The 26,741-nt window shown below is 37.9% G+C and overlaps 1 protein-coding gene across 4 annotated transcripts in view; it reads left to right on the forward strand.

Moving 5' to 3' along the window:
• The window catches only part of GRM1 (glutamate metabotropic receptor 1), a 176,779-nt gene that overhangs the window by 122,951 nt on the left and 27,087 nt on the right, over window positions 1-26,741 (forward strand). For all 4 annotated transcript variants that reach the window (XM_079298904.1, XM_079298907.1, XM_079298906.1 and 1 more), the window contains exons 5-8: window positions 11,552-11,798; window positions 17,626-17,794; window positions 19,665-19,791; window positions 25,341-26,271. In XM_079298904.1, the coding sequence (XP_079155030.1) occupies window positions 11,552-11,798; window positions 17,626-17,794; window positions 19,665-19,791; window positions 25,341-26,271 (1,474 nt within the window). The remainder of the gene's footprint in view (window positions 1-11,551; window positions 11,799-17,625; window positions 17,795-19,664; window positions 19,792-25,340; window positions 26,272-26,741) is intronic.

Raw genomic sequence — 26,741 nt, forward strand, 5'->3', positions numbered from 1 at the left:
TCCATGAAAGTCAACAGCAGCTAGAGAAGTTCAGGCATTAATCAAGTCAATTAATTAGGTGACTGAATATGTATTCGTGTTTCTAATTTAAGTATTGTATGGTGGATAATGTTCTGAAAGCTGCAGCACAATTACTGTGTTCAATCTCCTTTCAGATAAGGTCTCAGGCTTCACATGAAAAGCATGACACTTGAAATATAATCTGTCCTATCACCTGAACTTTCAATTTTTTTTTATTGTAATGTGTTACAATGGGACATCTGCAAGAGTATCTGGCTCGGCATTTTTTCTTCTTATAAAGAGTGAAAACTTGATTAAAACTAGCCAAATAGCATAAAAATCTACATAAATTTCTTTACATATGTAAATGACTTGGATTTTGTGTTCATTTCTGTCTCATGTAAGAGTAGCAGCAACCTATTATCTGCTAGACTTGTTCCAAATAACTGATCTGTTAAGAATAGTAGTTCTAAATATGTCTTTAATTGAGTGTGTGAGTGAGGCAGCAAGGTTACATAGCTACCTGAGGGAAAGGAAAGATTGAAGATTGAGGTTTCTTTCTTTTTAATTGTTTCTCCCCAGGAGGTCAGGTCATGTAGAAAATGGTTTCTGTGGAATCCTGCCCTTAGACAATCTTGGTCAGAATCCTCATGGCACTGGGAGAAGGATGTGAAGAAAGCAAGAGACTAAGGCAGATCCAAGGTCTCTATGATAATAACTACATCAAATAATATTAGGATTAAATTGGTGCCTGAGGCCTTGGGAGCATAGGCACCTGTGGAGTCTGAGAGAGGCTTAGAGATAGTTTATTGTTGAACTCTGACAGAAGTAGATATGTGAGACAAAGTAATAGTAACAAATTAAATTCTCTGCTTTCATATTCCCAAGGAAGGGGACAGAAGAAAAGGATAGAAAATAGTAATAATAATAATAGTAATAATAAGTAATAATACCACCACAAATCCCAAAATAACCCCCCAACAAAACCCATAACACCCAATGAGAATATGGCCTCTGAACAGTCTGAGACAGTTCAAAAGCCCTTCCATTCCATTCCATTCCATTCCATTCCATTCCATTCCATTCCATTCCATTCCATTCCATTCCATTCCATTCCATTCCATTCCATTCCATTCCCACTTCTTGTGAATCTTTCATTAAAATAACTGTGCTGCTGCCTATGTCCTTTAAATGCAAAGGCTGAGGCTGACCGTTCAAATGCCTTTGTTGGCATTAAATTTATTCAATTAATGAAATAAGAAGATGGATTTCAAATACTATGTTAGGATTTGTTGATTTGCTATATCAGTGTCTTTGTTGATTAAATATAGAAACTATTCAATCAAAGAAAAAGATCATCATTATTCTTGATTATAGGATGAAATATTAATTTCTAATTAAAATAGGAACTGGGAAATAATATGTTGCTGCAGAAAGTAAATAATAATTTCAAATAAGTAATAGAACATATTGTGGTCATTTTGCAGGTGGACTGTACACAGTCCAGAATTTAAGGAAAACAGATTAATCATAATAATTGTTTGCCAGACTCTCATAATAATTACTCTCTGTTTCAAAAAAAGATGCTGGAATCACCTCACATTCTCTTCTTTGTTGTTGTTTTCTAAAATGAATATGCAATTTAATGTTATGTCCTAACTATCTGAACTGGTATAGATTTCTTTTAGCCTAAACTGCTTCTGACTTGATGGATATCCAAATTCAGAATCAATGTCAGAATTTTATTGATTTCCAGTTTAAAGCCAGGCGTATCATGTTTGAGTATTTGACCATAGAAAAGCACCATATTTCCATGTGATTTCCTGGACAGTTCTATGAGCCTTCCAACATGTGATCACGGTATTTTAATTAGGGATTAACTTCTATAAGCTAGAATGGCCAAATATTGATTATTTTAATGATCAGCAAGTAGATGAAATATCTTTACAGCTTACTTGTTTCATGATGGAGTTAATTCCAAACATTTTCATTTGAGTGTGCATAAAAATGAATGTCCATAACTTCATTGTATTATGGCATTTTTACATATACTTCTGGTTTCGCACATGACTGCGTCCATGAAAACAATGGTACATAAATACAAAGTCATGCTTCTTTTCAAAACCTTTGAACTAATGCTTACTTGGGGATATAGGATACAGAAAGTAATTTATTTCAAACAGGAGCAGTTATTTTCTTCTGTTGTTTCACAATCTATTAATTCCAAAGAACAGGAATTAAGATAATAGCCAAAATGAGGCCATCAATAACCTCAAAACTTATCATTTTTGACAGATTTTTGTTTTCTGGCTTTACTCTTGAACATTCTGTTAATTGTACTTCTCAAGCTGATTTCATTGGAGTACACACACAAATATCACGAGTATGAATCTTTATTTTTATGCTTTGAAGTGGGCTGAGTTTTTTTCACCTTGCACTGAGCTATACTCTGTAGATCTGTCCATTTCTATTTCATTAAAAAACAGTCTTCACTGCAGAACTATTTCATCAAGTTGATTCCACTAAAAGCTAGGAGCAAGGGGACGAAATGCTAAAATGTCCTGCCAAGAATTTAACAGTTCATAGCAATGGATGTGTATAGAAGGGATTTCAAATGCCAGCTTGCAGGCTTGTTTAGAGAGGAAGGAATCTCAGCATATCATCCTCATAGAACCATAAATCCTATATTTTTTGTAAGCAATATTTCTTATGAGGAATTTTAGCCTAGTGGGAAGAAACACAGAGGCTTCAGGCCATGTCATTCCCTACAGAAGCTTTATTAGGCTGATGAGCTTCTGTCATGCCATCTGCTCTAAGTGGGTTTTTTCAGACCTGCATTTAACAGCATGTCCCCCTGTACACAAACTTGTGGAATTTCTCTGCTTGTTACCTAGTGTCTGGTTGCTTTTCCTCCTATTATACATACTTTTATAGACTTACATACTTGCAACTTTTCAACTCTGTGATCAGTTTCTTCATCTCTCAGTGGTAGGAGTTCTAAATGCATGGGAACAATTTGTGTAGATTGCAAAACCTGTGGTGTTGGAGAGCTACACCTTGCCAGGGACAGCCTAATGAAGGAAGAGACAACACTCTCCTGGGGCTCCTGGCATGCAGACAGCTGTGCTGCTAGCGTGGCCCTCCAGCGGTGCATATTTCCCTTCAAGTCCTTTATTTTACTACTAAACAGCACAAGAGACAGAGTAGGAAGTGCAGATTTATGGAGATGGGGAAAACAAACTTTTTCTCCAACACAAGCGTATTTTGCCCTCATCTACCTCCTACTCCAGTGATGCAGTTCTGGCAAAGCCATGCTGGCAATTGCTGCAAAGGCCTCCAGCCTTCCTTCAGCCTCTTCTGAAGGCACACAGAGGCTGCAGCATTGGCCATCAGCTGAAGTGCTTGGGAATATGTAATCTCACCCATACATGCCGTCTGCTCACCCCTGCATTGTTCTGTGCCATCAGGCATGCCCAGTCTTCCCATTCACTTGAGGTTGCAGCCATCTCTAGGATGATAAGTCTTCTCATTCCCTGCTTAGCTTCTCTGGGTCACAGAAAGGAGACTGTCTATTCTGGACAAAGACACATTAGAACACATCTTTATCATCTCCCTCAGCATAAGCATGAGTTATGTGCATTGTCACTTGTTGCTTCTCCTGGAGTTATATAGTTGTGCAAGAGTCTGAAGACCTTGGGAGGAGGCAGAAAGAGCAGAGGGGGAGCAAGCTTCAGACTCCAGTATCTGTTTAGTAAAGTCTGCAGACTGGGAAATGAAGGAGGAGTCAGATTAGTTTCCTTCTGTTTTTGCTCCCAAGTCAGTTGGTGGGTGGGTTGAACCTGTGAATTCAGACTTGGCATAGAGCTGGCAGCACTGCTGGGACCCCTTTCTCCTGCCCTGGGCTTAGACACTCTGACACTCACTCATCATCTGATTAATGAGTGAGTCAGCAAGTTGTACAGTCATTTCTCCTCATAATATTTCAGCTTCACTGTGGCACTGTTGTATTTTTGTATGCCAGACTCGTTCCAGAGTCTTTGACACTAAGCTCTTAAAGCCCTAATGTGCTTACATAACACGATATGGAGAAACAAGGAAGTGAATTTAATTAAATCTTTCCCCACTCCTTCTGACACACACAGAGAGACAAAAGGAAGACACTTCTTTTTGAACTCTGGGGAATAATGTGGCATATGCACAAAAGCAACAAGGAAGCTGAAGACTCTGGTGGTGCATAGTGTATATAAAATGGGAACTGATCTTCTAAGGTTTAAGTGTTAGACATCTGAAATGAGAGAGAATCAGTACCTTAATAGCTGAACTCACATTCTGATTTCTTTTAGCCTGGAGGTGACATCTGTGAAAGATATGCTGGTAAAAATAAATTTTAAAACCCCAACTCCCTTCAAATTCAGTATCAACTTTATTTCAGAAGAAGGAATTTAATCAGTGATTTGACTAACTTTGCTAGTGATAAAAAAGAACTCTTTGCATTCAAATATTGCTGCAATTACCATCCTGTTAATGCCTTGGAGAATTCTAGTGCAAATTTTTGAGGAGCTTTTGCTGAACACCCAGCTTTCAAATGGGTGTTTCTATTCTCTTTTCTCTAGTTTTATACAAGGATAGAAATATACTAATCCCAATTAAAAACCAACATTCACCAGATGTAACAAAGCAGTAGTGTCTGACAGTCTCATAGATTTTACCATGCTCAGAAAGAAAATAGCAGGGTATCTCAACTGGTAACTGTAATTGTATCCTAGATTTTCAGGGAAAAATACATCAAATGTAATTGCATGAATTGAATCTCTTTGCTTGGGGAAATAAAAACCATTTGAAGAATGGAAGTGAAACCTTTCTGATTTAATGACATCCTGAAAGCAAAGTTTGAAGCCCCATGAACTTCATTTATTGCTTCGTAAGTACTGTAAGATGTTGAATGTGTATAAGCATGTTTCAAAATTTGGTGCAGAACCTGCATATTGTAAGATATTCTTTCCTTTTAGCTTCTCCCATGAAAGCTCTGCTTCCTCTCTTGCCAAAAGGTGGAGAAACTTGCAGTTCTAGATACAGAAATTCATCTCTTCCTATAGAGTGGTGACATGATGCTCTGGGGGAAGTTAAGGAAAGGTCTTATATAACAATAATACATCCTTCCTTAGCTTTACCTTACAAAAAGAGTACCTCCATCCCATCAAAAAAATAGTTCATGTACAATGGAATTGAGTTACTGGTTTCATCTTGTGCCTTTTTGATAGTTCTATCCTCCATGTATGGGATCCCTGTAAGGGATCTCTCCTCTTTTACACTGTATTTAGCTGCCTCTCGGACTTGCCTCCCTGCTGCAGAGATAGACTTCAAAGTGAGAAGTGGTAATCATTGCATATATCCTGTTGTCTTTGAAAACAGCATAGCAAACTGGTTTTCTGGGAACAGAAACCATAAAAGAAACAATTATTTACCATGATGGGATAATTTCTTGTAGGTTGAATTAAGCATTTATTATGGTCTGTGAGAAATTTTTCAGCCTATCAATTTTGTCTTATGAAGATTGCAAATGTTTTTTAATTGAGAATTTTTTAGCTTGGAAAATGTGCTCCCCCTCCCCAGATAATTCTTCCACAAATTGTTGGTGGTCACATTAGCTTCTCATAAAGACAGCAAAGTCATTGAGACAGCCCACAACAAGTGGAACATGTGGCCCTGATCCACAATTGCTTGTTCTAGTCACTAAATAGTATTTCCTGCCTTTTCCTCACAGGCAGTCAGCTATAGCTTGAAATGCTTTAGAAAGCAGGCAGTTACACAGGAAAATAAAACTTTTGGAATTCTTGTTAATGCATATTTGATTGTGGGTTGGATGAGATTTTTATATGTTTTCATATAGGTTAAATGACTTGTTGCCTGTGACTTGTTTTTGGACATTGTGAGTACAGTAGCATGAACAAAAGTTCACTTTTAACTCTTAAAATATGCAGATTTCATTCAGCCATACATTATTAATGAACAGAATGTATTTGTTATCAAAAAGGTGAAATGAAGAGAAAAAAACAAAAGATGCCCAGGTTTTAAACATCATTGTACTTACCATATGTAGAGACATTATAACCTCCGTTATTCATTTTGAAGTGCCTTGAAATGAATTTTTTAAAAAATGTTTTTGTTGTCTTTGAAGTTAGATAATGTAAAAAGATGTTACATATAGAATATGAGAGGGAGTGAACTGGCAATGTTTCTAAAACATCTGAATCAATAATGGCAAATGAGTTAAAACAAACCCTTTGCAAAAATTATTTTTTACAGTCATAGATTGGCATGGCTAGAGGATTAGCCATTATTGAATGTTCCCATGTGTGGAAAAATAAACAAGGGGAGGAGACTGACCTGTCTGAACAGAGACCTTGGGCTGGAACTCAAGGAAAAAAGGGAGGGTTTATGGCATTTGAGTGAAGTAGAAACCAACTCAGAAGGACTACAAGGGTTTAATGACATTATGCAGAGTGAAAATTAGAAGGGCCAAAGCCCAACTAGAATACAATCTGGCTACTGTCATAAAACACATTAAAAGGTTTGTGGTGGACTTGACGGTGTCAGATCAAGGGTTGGACTCAATGATCTTAAAATTCTTTTGGAACCTAATTATTCTAGTGTTCTAAATAAAATTAATTTTTTTCAAGGAATGGTGACAAAACAGAAATTTAGAATTTGTTACATTTTCTCTCCTATGTGAGCAAAGATAAAACCATCGTTAAATATTTAAGCATCTAAGTAAAACTGTTCCAACTTTTCTAAGTAGGCAAATATCCTAAAATTTTACAAAAATCATCATTAGCTATGTTTGTTCATCACCATTAATGTGCCATTTAGTTTCCAGAATAACCTCTAATTCTTACCTTTAGGGTCCCAGATTTAAAATAACTGGTCAGTTCAAAATGCTGACCCTCTGCCCTGCTCCTTGTAAGATTCTATGGCACAAATTTATTGTGGTCATAGTTTGTCAAGTCTTCTCTAGCATGAGACAGTGTAAGTTATGTGACTTCCAGTGTTTTCCAAGGACATGTTATGACACTAGCACCTCTCTTCACAGACATGCAGAGAAGAAGATGAGCAAACTCTCTCAGAGCCACTGGGGGTTCTTTTGTTTCCTTGAAGTTTTTCAATTTCAGTTCTGTTGGGCCTGACCAGAGTTAAAGGAGATTGTTAAGGGCTGTGTTCATTTGGCTCCTATTGCTGATAGGCTTGAAGCATTGGCCACCTCTGTAGGAAGCCTTTTCGAGTGTTTGGATACCCTGTGGTAAAGGCAGTGTATGTTGGGACTGAAGGGGAGCATAAGGAACCTGCCTCCACAATTTATCCAATGCGTATGGATATTTGCTATGAGTCTGGGTACTGCTCTACCAGTTCTTACCTGGCATTTTTTGGGAGGAACCCCCTCTTTCCTCCTTGGCTTATGCAACCCAAGTATGGGAGATTTATTTTATTTTATTTCATTTCATTTTCCCAATGAAATTTTTTCTCAATTGTTCTTCCAGATTTTTTTTTTTTTGGCGTAACTTAGCACTCAAGATGAGTGCAGCCATCACCCATGTTGTAATTTACAACAAAGCTAAAATCTCATTTGGCCTTCCCATGAAGCATGGCAGTCCTGGAAAGGACCACTGCAAATTGAGAAAGCAGTATATACAGTTTTTAATACCTTCATAGCTCTGTCAGGACCACCAAAAATGAAGATAATTTTTATGACAGCTGGTAATTCCTTTTTTCACTGTAAATATTCAGCAGATGACCATAGCAGACCATAAAAGTGGCTGCCTTTTCCAGATGAAATATTGTCCTTTATAATAATTTTGCTGAACAGATTTTGGCTTTTTAAGCTGATCAAGAGTCATCTATGAACAGACTGTGTTCTTTATCAAATGTGTGTGTTTGCTCAAAATTTGCCAACTGGCTAGGTACTCATGAGATTCCCCAACCAAAATGTTTTTACATTTATTTCCATCACAAATGCTCTCCTGCCCTAACCTTTCTGAGGACTACAAACGAGTAATACTTGGTGCTGAATTTTATATTGAATATGAAGAGATATCTCCTATCTTTGCTTTTACATGATAGTTAACTTGTGTCTTGCCATAATTCCAATACCATATTTTTTCTTTATTTCACTTTGTCATGTGGGATTTGTAAAATAGGCTCTCTGTTCTCAAGAGCACTGTGAGCTCCACACTGACTTCACAGCAAAAGCACTCAACTAAATTCATGACTTCTTCAGTCACATCCTTCTAAGGACTTAGCTGAAGCTACTATTAATAAGCTGTGAGGTGCATTATAGTAAATGGAAAGATTAACAGTGAGTTTCATGAAAATTTGGACTCTTTTCTCTTCCTACCTTCCCCCTGTACTTCAGTATCACTTTTAACACTATTGGGAGCATTTTTCAGTTGTGTGCTCATAGGATGTGGTGCTTAGTTTTTTTGCTGGGTTTTGGTTGCTGTTTTTCTCTTTTTTTCCTTTCCAGTTATTGTGTATGTGCCCTCATCCTCCAAATTTACTGACAGAAACAGACTCAAATCAAACCAGTGATTAAAAAATGACCCAAAATACTGAGAAGCTGTTAAACTTAAATTGTTAAAGAAAGATTTACATTATATCCAATAGGTAATTAAGTAAGTATGGTATTTAGGACACCTGAATTCTTCAAGGTCATGCAAAAATTAATGGTCTAATTTGAGTGACTTCAATTAATCCAGTATTCACATGACTTATGACTTAGTTTTTCTTTGCTAAGGTCTCTAAAATTAAAAAAAAAAAAAAAAAAAAAAAAAAAGCTAACAAAATAATTTTCTGTTTGTCTTTGTTGATCAATCATAGATTATATTTTCTTCCAAGGGCTGAGAAACAAAGAAAAAAAATAATTTCACTGTTCAGAGTTTTGCTTTGCTCTGTGCTACATTTCAAAGACTTACTGAGGAAAAATACAACTGGAGAGAGACAGCCCATGACAAATATAGTAATACTATTGCATTTATTAAAAACCCTATGAAAACTTCATTAAACTTAGTTTTATCTCTGGCTGAACACAATTACATTATTTCTTTTGTTTTAAAACCCCACATATTTCTTACTGATTGTCTTAAGTGAATTTTATAGATTGAAATGTGTAAGTGTATCGATAACTTGCAATGATGAAAATTAAATAGAGTGGATTTTGACTCTGGGAAGTTAATTTTAGGGAAAGTATGACTTCTTATTCTGGATTTACTAGAAAATTTACATAAAAAGATTTTTATATTACTGATATGGAGACAATTCATTCAGCCAATTCACATGTTGCTTTTCACTACAATACAATTGTTTCTACATTAAGGCAGTCACCTCTGCAGTGTGGGACTGTATGCTCGCAACCTTAATTTAGATGTTCATACCAAAATACTCAAAAGCAAATCCTTCAACAATCAAATATTTATTCTCTTTGGAGGTATGCATATTATATTGAAATATGATAATACAAAGCATGTTTTGCTGAGTTAATACAGACTTAAGGGAAATGGCCTGTTTTAAAACATTGGCAACTCCAAAAGCTACATTTTGTTTTTTACCTCCATCACCCACATGAACACTTGGCTCAGAAAACACGAGTGCTGTCCTTATCTCTTGCAAGCACTACTGATGTTTATGCTCCTTTGAAATTTATTTTTAATTGATTAAAAATTTGAGGAAGATCTGAGATAAACTTTCATGTAAAAAAGGGTAGATAGTGAGTGCTGTGCAGTGTCTGTTTTTGTGATCTCTTCTACAACCTTCTGCTCAGAAGCTTCACAAGAGGACTGCTATGCCAAGCCCAGGTTCTTCCTGCCTCTCATTCACTTAGGGACTATGAACAATTTCATTTTTTAGCTACAAGAAAGCAGAATTAGTGATAAATTCATAGTGTACCAATCCTAAGGGACTAATCAGCTGATAAAACACACCAAGAGATACTTTATTGAGACTATACATATTGGCACATACAGGCATACAGATATCTAGGCTATGCTGTACATAAGTGAGAGTGCACATGCACTGGCATGTTCTCTGCCTCCCTGGGTGAATGTTCTGTCATCTTGCATACCAGGTTTTTATTCTTTCTGTATTTCTCAACATGAATCTGATTCAAATAATGTTTCAAGTGATTTGAATGGGAGCTGTGAACCTTCTCACACAGAAAGTGGCAGATATGTTGCGTCTGGAAGAATTTCTTTCCGTTTCTTTCAAGCTGCTCCTTGCTTGGTGGTGCTGGTGGTAAATGTATGGCAGTGAGGAGCACATGAACTCATTCAGTCAGATTATGCTATATTCACAAAGCTTTTTAAATTCACCACCATATCTGTTTGTTATCTTAAGCTCATCTGGAAAATAGTTACTAAGGCAAAATTTTCTTGTCCAGCTGCAATGCAACCTGGGGAAAGCAAGATAGACATCCCTGAATTTGGGCTCTCTTCTGTCCTAATGAATTCCCAGCTGAAATTTCTGAGTTTTAGGGCAAGCAAACTAAGAAGACCTACCAAATCAGAGCCTTTTCCAATGATAGCTGTAAGGACAGTCTTTATGGCTTGATTTGAATGCCGTATCATAGATACATTAGGGTAAGAAACTATTTATAACTTGAAAGTTTTGGTGAACTTGCAGATTTTTACCTCCTTTCATCATATTAAAATGACAAATATCTTCTCCAACCTGGTTTTGAGAATTGTCAATTAACACCTAGTCTCTCACACATCCTACTTCCCTGGTGTACACAAGGTGTTACTGAGACAAAATAACAGAGACTGGATTGCAATTGCCTGTTAAACATCGAGTAACGTGGGAGGCCTGCAGATAAAAGCAACTTGCAGTTTGGAGCATATTGTGACTGAATGACTCAAGAGGTAAGAAACAAAACAAGGAGGTTTCTTACTTCCAGCTGCCTTGGGGCCCTGCAGCACAGGTGTGCAGTGCCTTGGGGTCTGTGCTGGCAGTGCTCGCTGCAGTGCAGCCGGCAGAAGGCGAGCAGGGAGCAGCGCAGGACCCAGCAGGGTCCGATGTGAAGTGCCAAAGTCAGCACCTCTGACTGTGCCAGCCCAGCTGCAGATCAGAAGGAAAACCTATGTGTGGGGAAAACCCCTGATAGGAGGAAGGAGACTTCAGTGTCTTCTCAGGCTGCAGTTACACAAAAACTCACCATTATAAACTTTCTAGCAATCCTATACTGGCATATCTACTACCACTTTAAACTGTTTCTGATATCTCAAGAAGTGATGCTCTTTTACATCATTTAGCTATTGAAACTGAATGGGACATTGCTATCTTGCCCTTGAAAAACATGAGATTTAAAAAAAATTCTAAAAATATATTAAATGTTTCTAATTTAAAATTTATTTATTTATTTATAATCCCTGACTGGCAGCTTGTTTATGCCTCTAAAACTTTATAAGAGAAAGAAGGGAATTTCTTTTTATATATCATTGCTTTTTCATATTTTCATGTCATCTCGTCTTTCTTTATAGTAACACTTTTTTTCTTACTATTGTAGGCAATGAGAGCTTAGAAGAAAATTATGTGCAAGACAGTAAAATGGGGTTTGTCATCAATGCAATATATGCTATGGCTTATGGACTACAAAATATGCATCATTCCCTTTGCCCTGGACATGTTGGACTGTGTGATGCTATGAAACCAATTGATGGCAGCAAGCTTTTGGAGTTCCTCCTCAAATCCTCATTCATTGGTGTTTCTGGAGAAGAAGTTTGGTTTGATGAAAAGGGAGATGCCCCTGGAAGGTAAAGAGGTTTCATCTCAACTAATTAAACCAGAGGATGGGAAGTGGGAATGTTACTGTGTTTGGTGATGTAGATTTCTTTGGCTTTTTTTCTGAACCATAAAGCATGGACCAGTCTTTCCAACAGCCAGGAATAACACTGGCAATACATGGTATCTTATATTGGGGCATGAACTACAGTAGAGCCTATAAATTTCTATGCTGCTGGAGATAACGAACCTTGTAACTCACAGAGTTCTGGTGTGCAAGGTACTATTGGGTCTCAGCATCAGGGTATTAGTATGTATAAAGCCTAACACAAATAATTGGAATTTAATGAAGCATTTACCTGATGTGGTTTTGAATAGAGAGCTGTAGAGCAGATCCTTTTCCAACTGGAGCTTTGCTGAAATCTTGCCAGAGACTATTTAGTGTTGATTGGTAAACTCCTTTACGATCTCATTAATTTGTTTTACTCCAAATAGAATTAGATCATTCCCAGAATTTAAAGATAAGTCTATGTAGAACAGGACAAAAGATAGGGGTTTTTTGGCAGAAGTTTCTGTGTTTCACTCATTTGGGGTCTAGTCCCAGTCGTGGCAGCTGCTGTTGTTTAGCCCTTCCAGCAGACACAGGATGTACCCAAGCAGTGGGTAAGGCAGGACCTTGGTGGACTTGGATGTCATCTTTGTTTCTCTTATGGGAGCAAATTGACAGGGATCTTTCATTTAGTTTTGTGGGTTCTATTTTAAGACATGGATTTTTTGTTTGTTTTCTTTTTTATAAATACATTTAATTTAGCTGCTGAAGTACAAAATTCATTATTAATTGAAACCTACCCAGGGATTGCTTCACTGAAGTTTGTTTTCCTACTGAGTTGTTACAGTGTTATAAAAGGCTCTCTCACTCCATCTTTGGGCTTATTGCATAAGTGCATCTGTGTGCCAGCAGCACACAAAGGGAGGGCTCTGGAGCAAACGACTTTTAATGTCTTTTCATGTCTCCGAAGAGTCTTCAGAAGACAAGTGGTCTTAAAGATACTCTTATCTCTTTTACTAGGTTTTATTAGCAAAACTGACCAATCTACTACTGTTTTCTAGATTATTTTTTTCTATTGTCCTATTTAAATAGTATATAAATTTGAACAATTTGTTACATTTAATTAGTTACAAAAAGCTAGTCAGTTTGGTCTTGTTGAGTCTTGACTTCAGAATTTTTTTAGTCAAAGATAGAGATCAGTTAGCCTAGGCTTTGTAAGTAGAAGCAAGCAATTCCCTTGCATTTGAACACATACTTATCAACACAAATGCATAAATCAAGTCTTTGCACATATAATTTAGATAATATAGAGAAATTACTGCTTAGTGTAGCTTTATGCTTTTTGCACACTATTTGTGTCCATAAAAGCATTACTCCAGCTTTGCATATGCTGCATTTTCTGTCTGTTAGCTATTTGGTTTGATGTTTGGATGTAATTTTCCAATTTTAGCCTAATTCTTATTTATTATTTTGTCACCCGAGTGCATTTCCACAACTCTCATCAGTACCAAGCATAGAATTAGATTGAACAGTTGCTGAATTCAAAATGTAAGAGAGTTAATATAAGGATATGTCTCTGAATATGCCAGAATGATGGAATTTATTCCATCCATCATTTTGGTCTATAGAAAGGTTCATTTTTCTTGATTCCTTGGCCTACTTAGACTTTGATAGGTTATTTTAGATAGGGATTTTTTTGTTATTGTTCCTCATTTGTATTTTCACAGTTGAAGCTAGCAAGTTTGGGGAAGGAAATTCAATTAACCTTTTTGTTATTCATTCTGTAATCCTTGGATCAATCTGTAGCATTTATGACTTGGGCAATATTGTATCAGGGAATGGCTATGTGTATATGAACTGTGATCTGGGCAGTCTGTCAGATCCTTGTATGGCAGCAGTGGTTTAAGAGAATTGTCCATAACTTCAGACTGGCTGTAATGTTTCCACAGCTTTGTGTGGAAAGTCCCTTCATGGGTCAGTGAACAGACCATAGCAGTGTGTCAATACCCAAAAGAGTTTTTGTACTTCAGTAAAATAGAAAGCTAAACACTACATACAGCACCTAAATATAACAAAATCAGCCTGCTATGAAATTTCCTAGTTTTTTTGGCTTTTCTATGCAAGTGCAAGAATGTTACACAAATGTGTAAAAGTTTTTTAGATATCTTGTCCTCAAATCATGTGAACAAACCAACCTCACAAGGCAGAATAATATTCCTTCTTAGAAGGCAGCCACCTTTCTCCTAATTTTCAAAATCTGCGAGGTTTGGAGCAATTGACTCCCACAAAGTCCTAATTGTCATCATCATGATTAAAGCAGATAGAGTTGCCTGTAGTTATGTTTGTCTGACACTCACATAATTTCCTGTTTTGAATGCTGTACAGCTTCATGAAGCCTTAACCATTTATTTAAATACTATTCTTTTTCTGTCTCAGGCTCAATTCATGGTTTCAAGGTTAAATCAGAATGAGATTGGAAAACACAAAGCCTGTAATCAAAGGTGCATTTCTTCTGTGAAGAATCTTTTCTTTGAAAATCTCTTATGCAGAAATATGAAGCAAACTTTTACTGGAAGGGCACAAATGCAGTCATTTGTGACGGCACTGCCTCTGGGAAAAAAAATGACATTGATGCAACTCTGGAAACTCAGCTGTGTGTGCTTGCTATACTGTCATTAAGAGCATGCTGGTAAATTTGCTGCACTTTTTACTTTCATTGAGTAGCTCCCATTTTCTTTCTCTGTAGCAATCATATCACTCAAATTTCCATAAATGGCTGGAGAAGTTGTGAAGGATACAATAGCCAACACAATTTCCTTCTCTGGGATACAGAGATATCATTTTAGCTCTGGTCAATTCTAGGTAATTTCCTCCTTTTACTTTGTGGTCAAACCTTACCTCTCTAGAACAAACAATTTGCATAGAAATCTGACCATAAAATGTTTCATGACAACAGGTAGGGGAACTTTCAGCCCTACAATGGATCTTTGATATGTGGAGAAATGCTGAGGTTTACAAAACTAAGAGAAAAATTTTACCTAAGTAATATTTCATCTTAACTAGACTTGGACTTAGAACCATGTAGGTCTATTTAGTTCAAAATTTCCAGTAGTTGTTCAGGCTTCAGTCAAAACAACACTACCTACTCCAATGCTTTGAGTAAATAATCAATTTTACCTTATGCAAAGCCTTCAAACGTGCATGTAAACCTTTTTTTTTTTTTTTTTTTTTTTTTTCAAATATGCATTTTTGCTTTGGAATTTGGATTCATTGGTGGTTATTTCAACCATTTACATTCCAGCATTGCTCAGCATTGCTCTTTTCTGTCCTGTCTTCCAGGATAGCAAGCATCAGGCTTTCCATAAGGCTATGGAAATTTCAGCAATCTCAGATTAACTAGAGTAAGAGTGTGCTGTGACCAGCTGATTTATATTCTAGCTTGTCTTACAAGTAACTTGCTCATATGACACCATCTATTGTGTCACATCATTTCCTAATATACCAGAGACCTTGCTCTTATATTAAAAGAAGGATTAATTTTCTTACACACTGAATGTTTTAATGGCTTCTTTAAATGCTGCCATGTGTGTGTGAAATACAACTGCCTTCAAGAAGTCTTACTCTCTGAGAGCTTCACAACTCTTGTCAAACCCACTTCTTTTGGGGTCGTAATTTTTAACATGGACACAATTGTTCAAGTTGTACATAGGTGAACAAGGGGATGGGAGGAAGTATTCCAGCACAGAATTTGTCTTTTCTAAAAGCACAGATTTTTCATTAAGCAAAAGAAGGAAAGGATAAAGAACTTAAGCACATCTCCATATACCAAGTGTATTTGCTAGACCACATTTTTCCACTTAAAATTCAAGCTGCATATCAAAGCTGCAAATGTACTACAACTTGTCATACCTCAAGACTGTGTAAGAGCTTTTAATCTGCATACTTTATTCTTTGACAGGTAACCTATAGGAAAGGGAATAGTATTACAAGAACTCAGAAGAAACACTTAATTGATATTGCATTAATGTCACTTTCTGCCTTGTGATGTATTTTTGTAAAAATGAAAAAACGTGTGGGCTCAAAAATTCCAGTAAGGCAATGTGAGGCTTTAGTAATCTTTTCTTCCCCTTCCTGAATTACTTTTCTAGCCCAGAGTAACTCTTTTTGTATCAGTCTAATATAAGGTCAAACTAAAATCCAAGTACATTTTCCTTTCTAGGAATAGGCATGCATATTTCTACTGAGCTTTACTCCTCTATGTTGAGTATCCATTATGAAATGCCTGACTCTCACTGTTTCTTGTTTTCCTGATTCTTCACAAGCCTGGAAACAGCATGGGTTTTTTAGGCACTTCCTTTAAAAGAACTGGGATAAGTGAAGCAATTTTTCACTAATGAATTTGAAATTTACCCCTTTCCTAAGCAATCCTTTGATTAGTGGCCAATTCCCTACCAATGGAGCTGCCTCCTGCTTGGAGCTCAGTAGCAGGGGTCCCTTTTCACATGGGATTCAGTGGAGCTTTGCAGTGGCACTTGCATTATCTGAGCATGCCTATTTGCAAAACCAAGATCTAATTACAGCTGTAAATATTTCTTTAAATCATATTTAACTAGAGAAACCCCAAAAATTTAGTTAAGAAAAATTACTCTGCTCTACTCTAGAGAATAATTCTAGCACCTCTTCCCTCTGTGAATTGCAGGGAAAGTTGAAATTTGCATATTTGAACCTCAAAATGGAGGTTCAACACAACCAAATATCCCAAATTTATTTATGGCTCATATTTTGCTTGCTTTACCTTTCATTCCTAAAGCATGTACAGATTAGCAACATTCATTATAAACAAAAGATATTTTTCTCCAGAGACTGAGACAATCCAGTACAGAAAAGCAAGGCAGTAAACCTCAGGTTTGGAAAATATAAGATACTTTTTTATTTTCAGCTCTAATGCTGATTCCTCGTTCTCAACGCTCTTTCTCTTGTCATTTATTAAACAAAGTCCTCCCCTTCTCATCTTAAGAGACTAGGCTGTGGGTTTAGCCTCTTTTGTGGTTCTTCCTCTCTGTACACACTCCAACATTCATTCTTCCATTTTTGCTTATTTCCTACTAAGAATCAAGTTTTATTCTGTGGGTAAAAGAATGAATATAATAATAATCAATAAGGGATGTACAGACATCAGGTCCAACACATGGAAAGGCAATAGGGTAGGCTGGATGTTTATTGTTGCAGCTTTTTATGCTTCCCTTACCTTAGTCTTGGGAAGTGCTCTCCTACTTGCCTAGGGTGAGGAAGTAAATGTTATGACTGAGGTGCTAACTTTTCCTGACAGAATCACTGGGTTGTATAATATGAATTGTCGAACTTAGAGCTTACAGATAACTTATGGCACACCAGTTTGGTTAGTTTGAGCATTTCTGCTTAAGAGCTCCCAGCAGGGCTATATTACAGCCAGCCTGCATGGGGACACCAAGTGAAGGTTAAAGGAGTTTTGACAAATTATTTGAAAACACAGCATCCACACATTGCCTACATGGGCATCTTCAGCAGAGTTTACTGTTTATGGTGTGCAGTTCTTCCTGGACACACAACTTTTTAGCCACAGTTTAATGCAAGCAAGGCAGACAGTCAGCAATTGTGTGCCAATCAGAGTTGACACTTCTTGTGATTCTGCTGCAAATTCTAAAGGACTTTGGGTTTTCATGAAACCCTAGTGCCTGGTATTAAGGGGTAACATGAGGCAGAAAAGAAGAGCTAGGTAAAGTTTTGTCCTTTATGTTGCAGGACAGTGATTCATTGGTTTTTCCTTGCAGATATGACATCATGAACCTACAGTACATAGAGCCCAACCGCTACGACTACGTCCTCATTGGGACCTGGCACGAGGGCGTGCTCAACATTGACGACTACAGGATTCAGATGAACAAGAGCGGGATGGTCCGGTCCGTGTGCAGCGAGCCTTGCCTGAAGGGCCAGATTAAGGTGTGCCTCAGACACTTACTTTCTGCTATAGAAATATGAATATCCAGTCAGTGTTTTTCCCTAAACCCAAGCAAGCTCCTTTCAAGCCAATGGGTAGGACTTCCTTTCCTTCAGGAAAGCCAAAATTTTAGAATGACTCCTAGACTAATATCTTTCTTTAACTACACCATATACAGGCCCACATTTTCTAAAATTACCCTTTGTAGGGACACAGAATTTTCTAGTGAGCCAGAATTTGAATTTCACCTTATGTGAGAAAGATTTTCACTTAGTCATTGCTACAACATTCGGTGGATGTGATTCACTTGGGGGCTGATCTTGAAAATATCGTGACCCATGGGAAACAGGTATTTTTTTCCAGCAATTATTCCTGCAAGGAAAAATTGAAAAAAACTCAACAAACCCCACAACTATTTGTGTCTCATGTTCACAAGACAAATGGAAACACAAATGAAATCACTCTGTGTTGATCAAAGAGTAGCACTTGCATCAGGCTACAAATAATTTGCTACCAGTCATGTCTGGATGGCATAGAGACATGTTTCACCACTATCAAAATGGTATGGATGAATTAATTTTAAAATGGAAAGAAGCCCATTCAGCAAAATCTTCTTAGAGTAGACCTTCCTTTCTATTTTCATTTAATAAGCACATTTGAAGCTTTTTTTTTTCTATATTGCTAATCTAAGCAATAGGCAACTGATGATTTGGCAAAGACACAGTGACACACTGCAGCATCTTGGAGGAGAAACATTATTGGTATTTACCACCCTCCAAAACATTTTTCCCTGTTTTTGAGATTGTGCAGTTTGTGTATGTGTGTATATGTAAACAGCATGCATACAAAATGCCAGCTTCAGCTCTCATTGAAATCTATTGGACTGTCTCCACACACTGCATGAGGAAATGTTAACAAAAAAAAGAAAAAAAGCCCACAAAGCCAGTATTCAATAAAACAAACATTTTGCATTTCACTACTGTACTTATCTCTGCATATAGATAGATAGGAAGATCTGGAAGAAAAGGCTGGATTCCTCCTTCCTGGCAAACAAGAACAGAGTCTTTGTCAGAGTCCTAGAAGCCAGAGATATCCTTAATCTTTCTTTCAGCCTCAGGGTAATGAAACTAGGAATCAAGACAAGGAAATAATCTTTTTGGCATTGGATCATTACATTTAGCAGCCCTTATAGCAAAGAAAGAAAGTTTTCAGGGATATTTGTCCCTAAACAAGCTGTTCCAAAGTATGAGGTTGGTAACTCCTTAATTTTTTTTTCTGCTAGAACCCAATAGATCTTATTGGATGTTTTGCAATTTTTTCTTATTTTAATTTTTATTTATACTTGTGTTATGAGCCCCAAAGAGACTTCCACATTAATTGGAGTGTATGTATGTGTGAAAGCACTTGTGTGTACATGTATATATACGTATTTATATGCATGAATTACTCTTTGTTCTAATCTTTGACTTTGTTTACTGCTTTTTGCTATGCAATAGATATTAAGCATGAGCTGCTTGTCCTAACCTCTGCCATCTCACAGATTAAGCCTCAAGTTTTATTGAAAATATGACATTCACTATGCCTCTGTACCGGAGGGAAAATGGTTTTGTACTTTTAACTCAGAACAGCTCTCCCGAAAACAAAATAAAATTGTCCCCAGAGGTTATCCTTGAACTCCTAAACACAAATTTTAATACAGGGATCAATACAAAATCATGATTTATGTTTTCTAGCTGTTTGAAATGTGCCATACACAGGAATCCTGTCATGTTTTAAACAGTGCATTGTGTTATGTGTTTGCTGGGGGTGGTGATGTGTGCCTCCTTGTTGTCTGATAGAGGATCAGAAACAAGGATGTATTCTGTATTGCAGGTGATCAGGAAAGGAGAAGTGAGCTGCTGCTGGATTTGCACTGCTTGCAAGGAGAATGAATTTGTTCAGGATGAATTCACATGTAAAGCCTGTGAACTTGGCTGGTGGCCAAATGCTGACCTGACAGGTAGGGATGTGCCCCCCCAAATGCATTCTTTTTCTATAGGGCACAAGGAGAATGCTGTGTGCTCGACAGGAAGATGGGAACATCCAGAGATATTGAAAGTACATATTTGGGCACACATTCCAGTGTAGTTTAGAGTGACTGTCTTTCAGCTTGGTGCAACAGCAGAGACAATAAAGACAGCAAAATTTCTGCCAAGATGAAATGCTATAGTCTGTCTGTTCCTTTCCTTCATTTAGCACAAGTATTAATAAAGCTGTTAAGACTGCTAATGAATTCAGCAGCATTTGCAGCAATTTAGCAGTGACTATCTCAAGAGTTCAGTGCATTCTTGTCACATTGACTCAATAATCTTTTCTGATCATTTTACCATGCAATTAGTAGAACTTCATCTGGGATTTCAGGACCTTCAGTAACTGATTACTGGACTCTGGTATAATGATCATTCCCACTGCACTCACTAGCAAGAGGAATATCAACAAAATCCTGAGAAAAGTTGCCTGGAAAGAGTTAGCCTTGGTCTCCCTAGTGTATATTCTTTGGATAAGTTGCATGCTTTGGCATCCTTCTGTTTATTTTTTACCTATCTAGGTTAACCTCCACATCTGCTGTGGGCTTCAGAATAACCATTACCCCCCCAAAAATAGCTGCAACACGTTGAGAAGTATCACTCTGACCTTAACTTTTGCTTTGTATCACTGTGAAAGACTAGACACACCTCTGCCCCATGCAAATCTTGGATGCCAGCATTCAGCAAATCATTATTCCTAGTCAGAGAAACAATCTGATTATTTAGCCAAAGATCAAATGTGCAAATTAACACATCTTTGTCCTTTACCATGACTGGCTGACAGCTAGATGTTGCTGCAACATTTAGCACGTAGACAAAACCCTCAAACTTCAATTAACCTGTTCTATGAGATATTTCAAGCTAGTTACTGAAGCCAAATGAGCTCTCAGGGCATGTATTTTGAGAGGGAAAGCTAGCCACTTCTCTGGGTAAAAATACACTCTTACTCACAAGAGACTGGGAAATGTGACCCATTATTTGCCTTGGTTTTCTATGGAAAATAAGTTATTGTCATGTCCCAGATGTGTGTGTAAATGTAAATTCTGTACCTCCCACTCCCACCACCTTGCCCTGCCTCTTCTCTGTTTTGTAGCTAAACTGACAACAGATTTGTCAGGATACAGAAACCTCAGTGATCGTTCAGACCCTTCAAGTTTCAGTCAGTGGATTACTGTAGGGAGAGAAGTTAATGAAAAATACATTCTGTAAGGGCCCAAATCACAGGAATGCATCTGGTATTAATAGAAACCAAAAAATCCACAGAACCTTTCATAATATCCTGACCATTTGAAAAGCTCATATTTAATTCCAGCTCCTAGGACACCAGTGTCTGCTAATTTTAAAGCAGATATCCACACACAAACAGGTTCTGCTGGTCTTGGAGGTTCACAGAATTGTTTGTGTCTACTCTTCAGGGAAGAAAAAGGGATTTATTGACTAAAAAGGAGACAGAACAAAAACCTGGTGAGAGATCAATATGTACTTCAGATAATATGGTTCAGTGCTACCAACTGCTCCAAGTAGCTCAAAAGGGGTCATGCCTAAATGACAGGCACTGCTGAAAAGAGTTACAGAAAGAATCAGTGCTGGAAAAAATCTCCAGGGCATGTTGCAATCTATTAACTTTTAATGAAATCAGTAGATGACCTGCTGATTTGTGTTTCTTCTCAGCAAGGAGACCGAACTGCTGCTGTTCTAAAATCACAGCAACGTCAGCCAAATGACAGCACAGCCATCGACTTATTTCCTAGAGAACATTGAAATGGCAGTCTGCTCTGCACAGCTTCTGCAGTCGGTCTTACTGAAGAAAAAAACCTTCTTTTTTAACCCCTAAAATTGATTTACTTGAACTATACTACGAAGTACAAAGCTGTGAAAGGAAGCTGATGCCGTCCTAATCTTTAGAAGAAGATGATTTATCTAGATAAACTCTGTGTTTTGAACTTTGTGGGAGTCACCATTGGTATGATTTAATTTGGAATTCTCTTTTCTTGCCAGGACTCCCATCAAACATGTTTTTATAGCTTGATTTTATGTGTTGTATTCATACCCTGACAGTCACCATAGCATCTAGACACAGACAGTAACATCTTACAGTGCAGATTGTTTTTCCCTTTGCCTTAAATCTTAAATGCTATACAAGTACATGGTTTTAGACTCATTTTCCACCACAGATGGAGGCTCTAAAATCCTTAATCCTTTTAAGAAATGTGAAGCACATACTAACCTATTTCATAAGACGTGCTTTTCAAGGTGCTCATTTTCTCCATTTGAAATCAGTCTCTTTTGCTCAGCAATCATTTCCTGGCATTTGAATTTTGTTTTTAAATGTGCATATTTTTCTAATCTCTTCCTTTAAATATGAATTCAGTGGAGTGGACTCAGCAGACACAAAGGATTTCTCACCACAGATGATGAAAATTTGACCTGAGAAACAGTCTCTAAAGCCAGTACCTTTGACCTTGTGCCAAGAGAAATCTTTTATAGTACCAGAAATAAAATATAAGAAGGATAAATGTCAAGCTAGTAAACTCAGTTTACATAAATAATTTTAAATAAGCACTAAAACAAGATATGACAGGAAGTTTTATAGTCTTATGAAAAGTTTATGAAAAACTCATGAAAGTTTTGGGGGCCATCAGTTACCTGGGATGTATTAATGACCTCAGAAAACATCACAGATTCTGTTATTGTCCTTGTACTATGAATATAGTATTTTAAAAAATTGATTAGCCTTCTGATCTTGGAAATTATTCACATTTAAAATTCAGGAACATGCATGAAAACTACAGACAGCTTTATAAAAACTAGCAGACAGCTTTTACCAGAAAATTTTAACTGTGAGGCTTTTGCTCTGATCTTTCTGACGTTTGGGTTAGTTGCTGAGGGGGTGCCTTTCCCCCCCCCCCCCCCCACCTTTTGTTTTGATTTGTTTTGTAAATGCATGCACAATTTCGTGTGTATCCTCCCTCAGTCTCAGTGGGGTTCCAGAGCTCCCTTTCTCCTAGCTGGGAAATGACCCACCCTCAACCTTCACAGGTGCTGATAGCCAGCTGTTAGCTGATAATAAGCAGTGTAGGGAACTTTTTGTAGTTTGCACAATATGTGGTTCTCGGCTTGCTGGTGCACAGGAATTACACTGGTTTAATGAAACGTTTCTAAGAAAATCTTACACAGGGTAAGCTTAAAGCAACGATAGGCTTAACTACCATGTTGGATCTGGGTTAAACCCCTGAAAATATAGTTTGAAATGGAATAGTATAAGCATGTCTTGATGTTGTTAAGCTTAAAGTCCATATTGAAACTTAACCCTTCCAACAACCACTGACCAGCTTCTTGTATGAGAAAAGCTTCACATGTATTAATCAATGAGCAGGAGCTTCTGATTCTGAGTCTTTTATTAAATCATAGAGGACACAGCTTCCACTCAGGGCTGCTGAGGCCAATGGCCAAAGGTTCACACTTCTAATAAAGAGGTTTTCCTTCATATTTCACTACAAAAGTATGGTTAAAAGTACAGGTTTCCTATCTCAGTCTTTAACCGGTCATATTGAGCAATAATAATTTTATAAAATTTTCTGTTTATTTTATAGTATTTTCTTTATAAAATAAGACCTCTGGTAACCACTGCTGTAATTTGTGTTGTTTTTGATGTTACAGGCATGTGTAAAAATACCTGTAGTTAAGTCAGCTTGGGGACAAAACATACAGAATTACAAGACCTTCTTGCAGGTCATATGACATTGGCAAATGTTAAAAGTTCAAGTAGAAATTTTACCATGTCAAGGACTTTGCCTTGGGCTGATTTTTTTTTCTTTTTTTTTTCTTTTTTTTTTTTTTTTTTCAACAAAAAACATTTTTTTTTCCTCTTTCACAAAATGAGACTACAGTAAAACTGTTCAACCCTGATCTATAACTTGTCTTACTTCTCAATTATTTGGAAGGAAGGCCTTTACATTACAGTACAGGTATCTACATTACAGTAGAGGTATCTGTTGGTAGTTTTGTGTCACCATGTGGAAGATGTTTATAAATTAGGCAAAACTGTGGGACTCAGCTTTTAGTTCATAGGTGGTTTCTGCAAATAAACTCCACTCTGAGGAGGAAGAGATTGAGCACGACTTTTGCCCATCACAACATCAGAGTCTTTGTTAAGATCTAGCAGCAAAATGAGAGGAAAAATTGCCTCTCACACAAACTTGCTGACATTACCATCTTATCCCTGTTCTTTTCAGCCATGTCCAACAACTCAGACAGGCAGAGTTCATGAGCAGCCAGTCCATGATGAGAAAAACTGGACCAGCAGTTTGTAATGAAGACATCTGGGTGGAGAGGTGGCTAGAAAATAACTGAACTGTAAGGCAAACTGAGACAGGGATGGTGAGGCACTGGGAGGAAAGATACTTGAGACGTGGGGGAAAGGCAGAAAAGATGAGTTGCGTCCAAGGGAAACTGGAGGAGGACAGAAACAAGAAGTAGGGAGGCCATGGATACTTCCCTTGGGATAAAGGAATATGTTAAAATCATTTTGGAACTATTAAGTCGAGAAAAGAAATTAGAAAAAGCCATAATGAAAGTTGTCTGTAACAGCTTCACAACCATAACATCTTATTAACACAAGGGATTTTATTTTATTTTATTTTCTCTGTAGTGTTTATTACTGGTATTACTTCAGCACAGTGAGGAAGATATCCAGAGACTCCTTTAACTTGGGTGTGGGAGAGAGCAGCTAAATACCCTCTTAACAGATACCTACATTTGCATGTCTGTACTAGTCAGAAAGGAGAGGCTTTCCAGTTTTTACTTGAAGGCATACATATGCTGTGGGTTTGACTTTTCCAAGAGAATTAAATTATATTATTTAGTAGGAAAAGAATGAGCAGAGGGTTTGAAAAAGTAAGAATAAGATAATGTGAAAAGAAAAAAGCAGAAATGTACTAAGGAGGTGTAGAATCTATGATATAATTCCATTAAAATTTTGGTTTTCTTACCATTTTTCTGTCCATAGACCTTGGATTAATTTATATTATTTATAAAATAATTCTCAAAAAATGTAGTAGATCAAACAATAGTAATTGTGATAATGATTAAATAAATTAATCTGAGGAGGTAAAAAAACTACCCATTTGCAACAATGCTTTCCCTGCTGAAATGAAGAGGTGATGGTGAGTTTGCATTCTGCTCCCAGCTGTTCCTTTGATATGCTGAGCCTGTTATCAGGTATCTCTAAAACCAAATATTTCCAAATCTAATTTCCTGTTGCAGCATCATGAGGAAATGTTCAGAACACCCAAAATGGATGTCTGTTTTTTGAACATATTTCATCCAAACTTTTGCATTATGTAGTTCACTCCTTTGTAAAATGGTTTTAATAATCCTTGTCACATAGATATGCTAATGTTTGGATTATATTGGGATCCAGCAAAAAAGGTTCTCCAGGAGCTGCCTTTCTAACACTCTGTTTCTCTTCTGTACACTGCAGGCTGCGAACCCATCCCTGTAAAGTATCTCCAGTGGAGCAATATAGAGTCTATTGTGGCTGTGGTCTTTTCCTGCCTGGGGATCCTGGTCACCATGTTTGTCACCCTTATCTTTGTGCTCTACAGAGACACCCCTGTTGTCAAGTCCTCCAGCCGCGAGCTCTGCTATATTATCCTGGCTGGCATCTTTCTGGGTTACGTCTGCCCTTTCACCCTTATAGCTAAACCCACCACGACATCCTGCTACCTCCAGCGCCTTCTGGTGGGCCTCTCCTCCGCCATGTGCTATTCCGCCCTGGTGACCAAAACCAACCGCATCGCGCGCATCCTGGCGGGCAGCAAGAAGAAGATCTGCACCCGCAAGCCGCGCTTCATGAGCGCCTGGGCCCAGGTGGTCATCGCCTCCATTCTCATCAGCGTGCAGCTGACGCTGGTGATCACGCTGATCATCCTGGAGCCCCCCATGCCCATCCTCTCCTACCCCAGCATCAAGGAGGTTTACCTGATCTGCAATACCAGCAACCTGGGCGTCGTGGCTCCTGTGGGCTACAACGGGCTCCTCATCATGAGCTGCACGTACTATGCCTTCAAGACTCGCAACGTGCCCGCCAATTTCAATGAGGCCAAGTACATTGCATTCACCATGTACACCACTTGTATCATCTGGCTGGCCTTCGTGCCCATCTATTTCGGGAGCAACTACAAGATCATCACCACCTGTTTCGCAGTGAGCCTGAGCGTGACGGTGGCCCTGGGGTGCATGTTCACTCCTAAAATGTACATCATTATAGCCAAGCCTGAGAGGAATGTCCGCAGTGCCTTCACCACCTCAGATGTGGTGCGTATGCATGTCGGGGATGGCAAGGCACCTTGCAAGTCCAACACTTTCCTCAACATATTCCGGAGAAAGAAGCCAGGGGCTGGAAATCCAAAGTAAGTGGATTGACTGCAGGTACACATCTATCTGTATATGTCCCTCTCTTTGCCATCCTCTCTTGGTTGACTGTAGTTCTGCTGATAGTAAGGTATGTAACAGTTTTTCATCTCACGTGTAGCAGAGAAGGTGGAAATGACCCTCTAGTTCTAAGCACCAGATGGATATTGACATATTGCTTATTATCTTCTCTCCTGCTCTGAAGGCAGCTCTGTGCACAGTTCCCTCTACTACTGGGACAGGTCAGGCAGTGGCAGAGCAACCAAGCTCCATTTGCAGCTTCTCGATTCTCCTTGTCACATGTGCCTGTGACAGGGACCTCACGCCCTAATGTGCAGCTGCTCTACAACATGTTCAAACTGAAGTGCTACTGTAGCCCTTTAGAAAAAAAGTCTCTGAATGCTTGTAAATCACATGTACTTGCCTAAGGGCACTGGAAAAGCTGTGTGTGAAAGCTGAGGACTGAACA

Source organism: Erithacus rubecula, assembly GCF_903797595.1.
Source record: "Erithacus rubecula genome assembly, chromosome: 2".
NCBI classification, from domain to species: domain Eukaryota; kingdom Metazoa; phylum Chordata; class Aves; order Passeriformes; family Muscicapidae; genus Erithacus; species Erithacus rubecula.